This window comes from Archocentrus centrarchus, chromosome 5 (assembly GCF_007364275.1).
Source record: "Archocentrus centrarchus isolate MPI-CPG fArcCen1 chromosome 5, fArcCen1, whole genome shotgun sequence".
Classification (NCBI taxonomy): Eukaryota; Metazoa; Chordata; class Actinopteri; order Cichliformes; family Cichlidae; genus Archocentrus; species Archocentrus centrarchus.
Genome location: NC_044350.1, coordinates 14,829,184 through 14,839,996, shown reverse-complemented (window position 1 = coordinate 14,839,996; position 10,813 = coordinate 14,829,184). Strand labels below are relative to the sequence as shown.

The 10,813-nt window shown below is 40.8% G+C and overlaps 1 protein-coding gene across 1 annotated transcript; it reads left to right on the top strand.

Moving 5' to 3' along the window:
- The first annotated feature begins 1,368 nt into the window (after positions 1-1,368).
- prelp (proline/arginine-rich end leucine-rich repeat protein) lies at positions 1,369-9,221 on the top strand. The gene is made up of 7 exons (XM_030729821.1): positions 1,369-1,488; positions 6,098-6,545; positions 6,632-6,817; positions 6,918-7,075; positions 7,153-7,349; positions 8,723-8,798; positions 8,974-9,221. Exons 2-7 carry the CDS (start codon positions 6,102-6,104, stop codon positions 9,062-9,064), a joined length of 1,152 nt encoding a protein of 383 aa, XP_030585681.1. The 5' UTR covers positions 1,369-1,488; positions 6,098-6,101; the 3' UTR covers positions 9,065-9,221.
- Positions 9,222-10,813: the final 1,592 nt, after the last annotated feature.

The window sequence follows — 10,813 nt, the reverse complement described above, 5'->3', positions numbered from 1 at the left end:
AGGAACAATTTGTGGCAGGCCGCCTCATTCGGAAGAAGCCCTTACTTTAATTTAGAATTTGTTCAATTTAAGGCCTGCAAAAGACTGGCAACCTGTCCAGTGTGTACCCCGCCTTTCACCCTAACACAGCTGGAATAGCTGCCAGTCCCCTCACCCTCCCTTTCCAACCACAAACTGGATAAGCAGAAGAAAACGGATGGGTGGATGTTCAGTGTAAACTTTTCGCTTTTTGTATTATTTCCATGATATATGAAACATTGCTGCTAATGAGCAGCTGTTTCCAATGATGTCATTCCTGAATACTGCAAAAAAATAAAAACTCTGAAACAGAAATTAGGTCGCTGACGTCCAGCAGAGCTGAGTCACTAGCTTTCACGTCTAAATGGTAGCAAAGAAGAAGAGAACAAAATAGCACCAAAAAGTGACGTATTTATTACATCAACCCTTTCTGCTTATTGTGACCTGTTTGTTAAAGTACACTTTCTTTTCCTAGCTGGGAACAGTCTAGTCCAGATGTTTAACCCGACCATGTATCAGAATCACTGGCTGAGTGGGAGTCAGGAGCGCAGTGAGGAGAAGGAGGCATGTGTCTACATGTGTGTTAAAAACAGATCCCCACATATGTTCACCTCATTATCGTTCGGCTGGAGCTCACGCGGCAGGAATGCAGAGCAGCAAACACATGTCCACCTCCAAACACACACACATGCATAGACTCTATACTTTGTGCCACCCAGCCCCACTTCCTCTGGCCCCATCACATCACCCTCCACTCCACAGCTGGACATCGGCAATCAGACTGCTTTTGTTTACTTACACTACAGGGAGAGAAAAAAAATAATCTGCCTGGACACAGAAAAGATGCCATGGAGTCAGTGGAGAGATGCTTCTAATGAAAAGCACATGACTGGATCTGAGTGCAGTCATCTAAACAATGGCAGTGTGGGTGGGACACAAAGAGGAGATGCAGTTACGGCTGGGCTTTCCCTAACAGAGGTCCAGTGTTCATTTCTCGAAGACTTCAGATACAGAAAATCATGCCTGTGCATACACGCAAATGTCATGGTACCCTTGTATTCATGTATTTACTTATTTACTTATTTTTGCTGTATTTTTCTCAGATCTACACGCTCGTCATATGGTGTGACAAAAAACGAAATAATAACAAACTGTAAAACAGTTCAGGCACATGAAAGAGACTGTGGTCTTTCAGAAGGAATTAAGATTACATCTCTCTGGCTCCGAGCCAAGCTGATGGGGGAAAAAAATAACCACTGTGACCTTCAGAGGGAAAGAAGCCAGGGAACAAACCCAACAGGCAGGCTTGTCCACCAAAGGAGAGAGAGAGAGAGCGAGGGGAGGGCTAGGGACGAGAGGAACAGAGGAAGAGCTAGAGGGAGGGAGGGGAAGGAAAAGAGTGAGAGAGGCAGAGAGAAGAAAAGACACAAAACTTGTGACTTGGCAAAAGAGGGCAGGTACCAGAGGCAGGTAAGACCCTTTATTTGTTGTCTCCACTGGGGGCTGTTTTTGGTGGGACTTGATGAGTTAAGGTAAGAATGCAGGCAGGAATCTGTGTGTGTGTGTGTGTGTGTGAGAGAGAGAGAGTGTGTTAAACAGAGAAGCCAAGAGAGGCAGAGAGGGAAGTGTTTATGGACAGAGGGGGAATCCTGGCACAGGCACAGCTGGGCCATGCTGATGGGTTTCTATAGAAACAGTCTGCCGTACAAAGTGGTACTCTGTCCTCCAGGGAGCTGCCACGCACTGTGACTCTGCTCCGTTTCTCTGCTACTGCACGCTCACCTTGATTTCATCTTTTTCCATCATTGAGGACAGTTTCCACTGCAGTTAAGTGAAAATATGCAGTTTCAGCTGTGCTTTTACTAAAAAAAATGCCATATTGTTCAACTTTTGGCACTCAGATGGATCCTCGGGGGTTTTAGAGGCGCTGCACAAATGGATTTTTGGCTTACTCTGTGGTGAATTCAGATGGATGCTGTTCCTACATGGGTGTTAACCAACAGTTTAAAGAAGCTGAAATGGAACATTCTGGAAATTAAAAACAAGCATGCACTTGAAAAAAAAAAGTACACTCACATGATGTGCAGCAACCTGGAGCTGGCTGATGATGATGATGATGTGTGCAAAGAAGCAGGAATGACAGTTTCCAAATTTCTGGTTCTGGGTCTTCTACTCTCAGTTCTGTTTACATTCTAACTACTTTGTTTGGTTTCTTAATAATTGCATCTTTTTTTTCTGTTAGTGCATCTTTTAACTCCATTATAGCTCATTTCGAGTTTGCATGGATACGCAGATCTATTTTATATATCTATATAATATAGATCTCAGAGAAAAACTCATCATAGCTTCTGTGATTATGGTGCTCACAGACAGGTCTTTTTTTAAAAAAATCTGAGTCAGACAAGTGAATTTGGTTGTGTGTGATGTAATTCTTAGTCAAGGCTTCATTTCTTTTTTTAGGTAGTTTTACAAAACACTAGTTTTTTATTATTATTATTACTGTTAAAGGAATGACTGTGCCGGTCTGCCAAATCATCAACCAAAAAGGGCTGGAAAGAACTCCTCAGTGATGAAGAGGGCATTATGAATCTGAGGACTTTTAAGGATGAGAATGTTTAAATATATCCTGAAACTCACACTTTTCCAATGATTTTCTACTTTTCCATTAACCAAATCATTCTAAACTTTAAATATATATAAAACTAACAGTTTATAGCTGCACTTCAATATATCATTAGTTTTCTGACAGATATCAGCAAAATAAAGAATAGGCTTTTTAAAATAATATTTAACCTGAATTTCACCAGTACTTGCACATATGTTTTTTTGGCCTTGTAAACAGCTTTTGAGAACATAATACCACCACTTAGTAGGGCCACTTCACATGGTCTTCATCAAGCCCAGTAAAACAAAAGTATCTGAAGTTTAAATATGCGGATCCAATTCAAAGTAAAAGCATTTTTTTTTTTTAAAGTTTTAATGCTTTGCCACCGTCATGTACTGCAGTGATTTCTGTCCTGCTGCTGTGAGTGTCATTCTCATTGCTGATAAGTATCAGATTAACTCATTGAGGTCATAAATAACAGACTGGTGAATCAGCCATTGTGGACACCGAATCTTTAATTGTTTGCCAAACCTCTGGTCATAACAGCAGCATGAGAGGAAGGAGAACTGGCTGTGGGTTTGAACAAGGGGCTGCAAGGCTCTGAGAGGGGAAATGTAGGGTAGTGCCAGGGAACGCTGTCAGAGAAATGTTCCGTTTGTTATTTCAGGCATTCTGGATATGAAGCTCATTCCTGCCTGGTGATTTATATGTGATGCTTATCAAACTGGGCAAAGGCTTTCTGAAGTCGAGCAGAGTGACTGGAAACAAATGGTGCATCTGCGATGAAGGGTTATATTTTACCAAAGCTGCATGATGATTATTGACAGGACTTTGCTGATGAAATAGAACAAAAATAAATGCACATTCTGCATAATCTAAAAATTTGGCATGCAATCACCATGGCCTTAAAAAAAAATCAGCCTGGGCACCTGGGTGGTTTAGTGGTGAAGCCGGCGACCATATACATATGCCACGTTGTGGTGTGGGTTCGAGTCCCGGCCCGTTGCCAATTTGCCCGTGTATCTTCCCCTGTATCTTTCCCCCATTTCCTGTCTCTCTCCACTGCTGATAAAAGCTGCTGTGGCCAAAAATGGCAACAAAAAAAAAAAAGATCAGTCCACTTTGAAAAATGAATGCCTGCAACGGTAAGCCAAACAACCACATGTGTGTCTTTCAGTCTGAGGTCATTTCCTCATCAGCAGAGAGTGATGTGAAAAAGTGTTTGCTTCCTTCCTGATTTCCTAGTTTTTTTGGGGTTTTTTTTGCATATTTGACACACTTCAGATCATCAAAGAAATGTTAATATTTAACAAAGATTACCTGAGTAATCTCAGGCGGTTTTTAAATTATGATTTCATTATTAAGGGACAAAAGCTGTGACTTTGACTAGGCCGGTCCAAAACCTGCATTTTTGGGGTGGGGTGGGGGGGCAATCAGAGTTGGGCCTGCTGGTGTGTTTCCAGATCATTGTCCTGCAGCATAACCGAAGTGAGTTTGAGCTGCAGGGCACAAACTGATGGCCAGACATTCTCCTTCAGGAATTTCTGGTAGAGAGCAGAATTCATGGTTCCATCAGTTACAGCAAGTCGTCCTGAAGCAGCAAAGCAGCCCCAGACCATCACACTACTGCCACCATGTTTGACTGCTGCTATGATGAACTTTTTATGAAATGCTGTGTTAGTGTAATGCCAGATGTAACAGGACTCCAGCCTTACAACATTCCACAGAATATTTTCCCAAAAGTCTTGGGGACCAGCAAGGTGTTTTTTGGCAAATGTGAGACGAGTCTTTGTGGGTTTTTTTGTCCAGCAGTGGTTTTCTCCTATTGCTGAATTATGAACTCTGACCTTAACTAAGCCAAATGAGGCCTGCAGTTCTTTTGTGACCTCCTGGATGAGTCGTTGATTGGAGATTCATCTTGGAGTAATTTTGGTAGGCTGGCACCTCCTGGGAAGGTTCCCCACAATTCCAAGTTTCCTCCATTTGTGGATAATGACTCACACTGGTGGTTCACTGGATTCCCAAAGCTTTAGAAATGGGTTTGTAAGCCCTTCCAGGCTGATAGACACCAAAGACTTTGTTTCTCATCTGTTCTTGAGTTTCTTTAGATCATGACATGATGTCTTGCTTTTTGCAATCTTTTAGCCTGCTTTGCTTTGTCAGACAGCTTCTATTTAAGGGATTTCTTGATTCAGCAGGTCTGGCAGTAATCAGGCCTGGGTGTGGTTAGAGAAATTGAACTCAGTGTTCCAAAAAATGTGACAGTTGATTCATGATTTAACAACAGGGGGCAGTTACTTTTTCACACAGGACCAGGTGTGTTTGGAGAGCTTTTGTCCCTTCATAAATTAAATGATCATATAAAAACTGCATTTTGTATTTAATCAGATTATTTTTGTCTAATATTAGAATTTCTTTGATGATCTCAAGCATGTAAGTGTGTGAAAGAATAAGAAATCCCAGTTTGCTCACATCTGTTTCAATGAAAGCTCGTGGGTGTGTCTCAGATGACTCTGTGTGCAATAAATGTGATAAAATAATCTCTCTCACACACACACACACACACACACACACACACACACACACACACACACACACACACACACACACACACACACACACACACACACACACAAAAAAAACAACTTCCTGGTGTGAAACTTGCAAATGTTAATAAAATGCTAAAAATGCATATTGGTTTCATTCCTCTGGACCTCAGTTTTGTTGACGTGTGTTAATCTTTCAGGCCTGCTCTCAGTTTTCTCCACACAGCTCTTCCCTCTCAACCCATGCTTACAATAGTGCCTTTATCCCTAAACCTTTCACAAGCACTCACTTCCTGTATCAATATCTGCCCTACATTCTCTTGAATTTAATCAAATTAAACAAGTATGGCTTCTCTGAGGAGCAGCCATACTTGTTGAGCCATACCCACCCACCTATTCCAACACATGCTTACTTTACCAAGCCACACATGCCCATCTTCCACTACTTTAAACTTGAAAAGAAGTATACGAACAATTCTTAAGGCAGACTGTGGGCATCCTGGTATATAAAATTAAAGTCCAATGTTTTTATGGAGTCAGGTGAACATTATTTCATGTAGGCCCTAGTAATGCTGTTTCACCCGGTTCAGCCCTGAAAACCCCCTCTTTGAACTAGTTGGGCAGCAACCAGCATAGAAGTGGAACAATTCCAAAGGAAAATACAAACAGTTGCTAACTGAAAAGTTCAGTAAAATCAAAGATAAGTCTTGGTTTGCTCTGAGCCTTGTAAAGAAGAAAGAAGTATTTGTACACAGCTGAGTCATGACACCCACACAGAGCAAGAAGTAGCAAAAGAACGAATCTATTTATTTTTTTATTTTATTTTGCCTTTTTTAATTTGATACATCTTTCTTCCTGAGCTTAATGGCTGTAGCTGTAAATACTGCAGAGTAGGTAAAAATAAACTACTTTTTATGCTCTATCTTAGGACAATGAAGGCTAGTGCGAGACTCCTGTCTGCACTGACTGTGTTCCTCCTACTGGGGGCAGTGTTCACCCAGAAACCTCGGGCAAAGAAGCCCACCAAGGCTCCAGGTAGTGCTAGAAAGCCTCCTGCTAGGCCTCCTGTTAGGAAGCCTACTGTCCCACCCCTGCCAGAGCCCAAGGAACCAACAGATTTCCCCCCACCCCTCCTGGGCCCACCCTCCATCTTTCCCGACTGCCCCCGGGAGTGCTTTTGTTCCCCAAGCTACCCGAACGCCCTCAACTGTGAGAACCGGAACATCCGTGTGATCCCAGTCATCCCATTGAGAACTCACTACCTGTACCTCCAGAACAATTACATCTCAGAGATAACAGAGGAGCCCTTCCTCAACGCCTCGGATGTCCGCTGGATCAATCTGGCAAACAACCGTATTCATCGCATAGATAAGCAGGTTAGGGACTTTCCTCTATAAATACTCAGTATTTAGAGAAATCAAACCATTGTAAAATGGTTGCTTTGTATCTTTTTCTTGAACAGGTGTTCGAAAAGCTTCCAGCACTTCTGTATCTCTATGCACAGCGAAACCAGCTTAACGAAGTCCCTTCAGGCCTCCCAGCAACTCTGGAGCAGCTTCGTCTTGGTAGGAATCGTATTACCAGGATCCCAACTGGTGTCTTCAGCAAGCTGGGGAACCTGACTCTGCTCGATCTGTACCACAACCAGGTGAACCTCACTGTTACAACACTGTGCTGTCTAGAAATGTACAGAGTCTCATTGAATCCTTAGCCTTTGTGGAGCAAAAACTTGATATATTTTCTGTCAGCTGAGTGACAGTGACCTGGGTAAGAACACCTTTAAAGACCTGAAGAGCCTGGTGCAGCTCAACCTGGCTCATAACACGCTGAAGAAGATGCCTGCTGGTGTACCAAACAGCCTTGTACAGCTTTTCTTGGATAGGAACCGTATAGATGACATCCCAAAGCAAGTATACGGTGCAAAGTTGATTATTCCCACACTGCAAACAGAAATGTTACAATTTTCCTTATTGCCTTTTTCAGAGCCTACTTTGACAGCTTCAGTCACCTGGCATTTGTGAGGCTGAACTACAACCAGCTCAGTGATAAAGGAGTTCCAAAGAATGTGTTCAATGTCTCCAGCCTGCTAGACCTGCAACTGTCCCACAACCAGCTCGCTTCGATTCCTCTGTTCAGCAGTCACCTGGAGCACCTCCATCTCAACCACAACAGCATTGAGAGTAAGTAACCAGCAGCCACTTCTCTCCTCACTGGGTGGTCATCAAGGCCTCCACTATCTATGGCGCGTAACCACAGTAGACAGTTTGTGTCACTGTAGGCTGAACATCATGGTTCTCCGTGTAACTTCTAGCAAAGCGCAGCTGTGTCAGGTGCTTCTGAGCTTTTATCTTTGTGACTTTAAAGTGGTCCGTGTGTTCCTGTCTCTGGCTGGATTTGATTGGATGCTGGTGCTGTGGCAGTTGGACAAATATTATATTGACTCCCACCCATTCTTTATCCAATACGATCTTTACCAATTATCCAGTGAACATTGCACATCTTGGTTAACTATACCTGGTTGCCTTACATCTTTGCATACTTGCATGAAGACTAGCGCAGTCTTTCCATGTTATAGGCTGTGATTTTATCAGTGTTCTACACAAACAGCAAGTAGTTTTCAGGAAACTGTTATACTGGTTTCTGTGTCAAGATTACAGAACAATGTTGGCTTTGAGCCAGTAGTTTTTGTTTTTCTTTGTTTGTTTTTTTTAAATAATCCTACAGAGGTTAATTATTGTGTGAGGTGTTTTAATTTTTAATTTTATTATTTCTTTAGTTTTAAAGTGCTATTTTAGAGCCTGACAGAATGCAGTCTTCATTCAGACTGTTGTAGAGAAGACATTTAAATACAGAATTAGCTTCTGGGCTTTTTCTTTGTTTGTTTTTTTTACTATATAGTTTTTTAGAAATGTATTCAAATTAGTAGACATTCAATTATACTTTATCACATTTTCAACATAAAGCATTTATTTTTATAAAATATGTATTAGATTACAGAGAATTGGAACAATGTGATTTTAAAAATACTTACCTACAGATGTTTTCTAATAAAAATATACTGAATTATACAATAAGGTCTTTTTAAAGTTTCTTTTGTCTCTCAAAAATATCCACTTCAGGATCATTTAAATACAACAAACTTCCTGTTTTTATTATTTCATCCTTTGTTCTCAGTCTTTTAACCGAGAGGTTGCGGCTCACAGCCTGAACTACAAAACATTTTAGTCCTAAAAACATTTCTTGTACTATTTTCTAAATTACCACATCATAAAAATAAATCCTGAAAGCCAGTGCAAAGCAGTGCATATTTAGATAAATAATTCCTCAATTTCACATCAAGCATAATATTTAAGATAACTGTGTAATCAATCCACTCAAATGTTTAAATAAATTTACTAGTAAAGTACCCTGCTTTTTCACTGTGTATGAATTGCTATAATTAAATAAATTATACAATAAAGAAGCAATATAATCAAATCTAAAATTGTATATTTTCTTAATCATATACTTACACTTGAAGATTAGATATTTATGACTTTGTATTTCCTGACAGGCATCAACGGCACCCAGATCTGCCCATACAGCCTGCAGGCTGATCTGAGTGATATGAGCAAGGTTCCCAAGCTAAGGTATTTCACATTATGATATAATGTGGTTCTCAGCACTCAGCAAAGAATGCATTTGTCTGAGCTGCTACCAAGACACACAGGAAGTAAACAGGAACAGAAGATTTTTTTCTGGAAATACCAGGTTTGAATGTTTAAACTTCCAGTGACATGTTAGCTATCTGTTCTGCTGTTTCAGGTACCTACGTTTGGATGGAAACCACCTGAACCCTCCCATCCCTCTGGATGTCATCATGTGCTTCAGGCTCCTTCACTCTATTGTCATTTAGGAAAACCATGCCTGAAGGCATGGGGACTTGCACATGCAATACTGTGCAAAAATCTTGAGCCACCCCTCCTTTCTTTATATTTTGCTGGGAAAATAGGTGCAGCAATTTATTGAAACATGTGCAAACACATGGAAATACAGTACACGAGGCAAAAACAGAGTTTGTAAAATTCTAACAAGCTTGAAAGTCAGGATTTGGTGTGACCACCTTTATCCTTCAGCACAGCCTGAACTCTCTGAGGCAGCTTTCTTGTCATTTCTTTAAGCAGTCTTCAGGAATAGTTCTCCAGGCTTCTTGAAGGACATTCAAAGCTCTTTTTTGGATGTTGGCTGCCTTTTGTTCTGTTCTCTGTCAAGATGATCCCACACTGCTTCAATAATGTTGAGGTCCGGGCTCTGGGGAGGCCAGTTCATGACTGATAGTGTTTTACTATCTAGGTATGCTTTTACTGCATTGGCAGTGTGTTTGGGATCTTTGTCATGCAGAAAAATAAAGCTGCTTCTAATCAGACAGTATTTTTCTCCAAGACCACTGGCTGAAATACAGCCTCAAACCATGACAGAGCCTCCACCGTGTTTTACAGATGGATGTACACACTCACTGTGTTACCTCTTTCTTGACCTCCTCTGTATATACTGATTTGATGATTTCATATTTTTGGTTTAAAGGAGACCTATTGTCACTCATTTTCAGTCCAGTTCTTCTGTGATCTGGCATACCTCAGCCTTTGCTTCCTGTTTCCCTTCCTTAAGAATGGCTTCTTGACAGCCACCCTTCCACTGAGACCATTTCTGGTGAGGCTTCAGCGAACGGTAGATGGATCAACTGAAGGGTGAGATGCATCTCTCAAGTCCTGTGTCAACGCTTTGCAGGATTTTTTTTCTTCCTTTTTTTGAAGGACGTGACTTTCAGAAAAGCTTTGAAAAGATTTTCAGAAAGCCTGGAGAACTCTTGCTCAAGACCACTTGAAAGTCTGGCTCCTTGGAAGCAAAATATGAAGAAATGAGGGGGTGACTCAAGAGTTTTGCACAGTACTACACACACACACACACACACACACACACACACACATGCACGCACACACACATGTAAACACAGACTCACTTTGTACTAAGTTTATTTCAGTGTAAAGTACAGTGCAAAGGTTAATCCAGCAGTAGATGCTGTGGAACTGTAATACTGAAAGAGGGACTCCAAATAACTGCAAAACTTGTAACTGGTTCAAGCTTTTTCATTCTGATGTCAAATTTAACTGTTGTCCCAACATTAGGGTTAGGTTTCTGTAGTAGTTTGCAGTTTATCAGTCTTTCTTGTTTACAAAACTACATGCAAATTAAAAAAGAAAAATATAGTTTGAGCAAAGCCTGAAAACACAGGGACATTAACAGACATGCTACAGATATAGAGGGTAGTTATGTTCACAAAAATAGGTCAGCAGAGCAGAGCAGACATCAGAGGCAATGAACAAATATGCAGCGGATGTCAAAAGATCTAGTTTAAACCATAACTACCATGTAGTTAAAACTGTTCCAAATGTGCCTGTGATTTTCAAGATTCTTCTTGTAAAAATGTCATTTTATTCTTGTTATTCCTAGTCTTTTGTATATTATTCTTCTGTATAAAGAAGCTTTGTACAAATAATGGAAAATAAAAGTTCTCTTTGATCATTTGAACATGCTTGATGTTTGAAATAAAAAGAAATCAGATTTTCCTCCTCATTTCTCCGTTCTAATAAAATTCACTGACGGC

What these genes read in the sequence shown, in the direction of transcription:
- prelp (XM_030729821.1), top strand. Translation starts at nt 6,102, where the DNA reads ATGAAGGCTAGTGCGAGACTCCTGTCTGCACTGACTGTGTTCCTCCTA. An exon ending in CGTATAGATGACATCCCAAA is followed by an intron (nt 7,076 to 7,152) that starts GCAAGTATACGG and finishes TGCCTTTTTCAG; the next exon opens with AGCCTACTTTGACAGCTTCA. An exon ending in CAACCACAACAGCATTGAGA is followed by an intron (nt 7,350 to 8,722) that starts GTAAGTAACCAG and finishes ATTTCCTGACAG; the next exon opens with GCATCAACGGCACCCAGATC.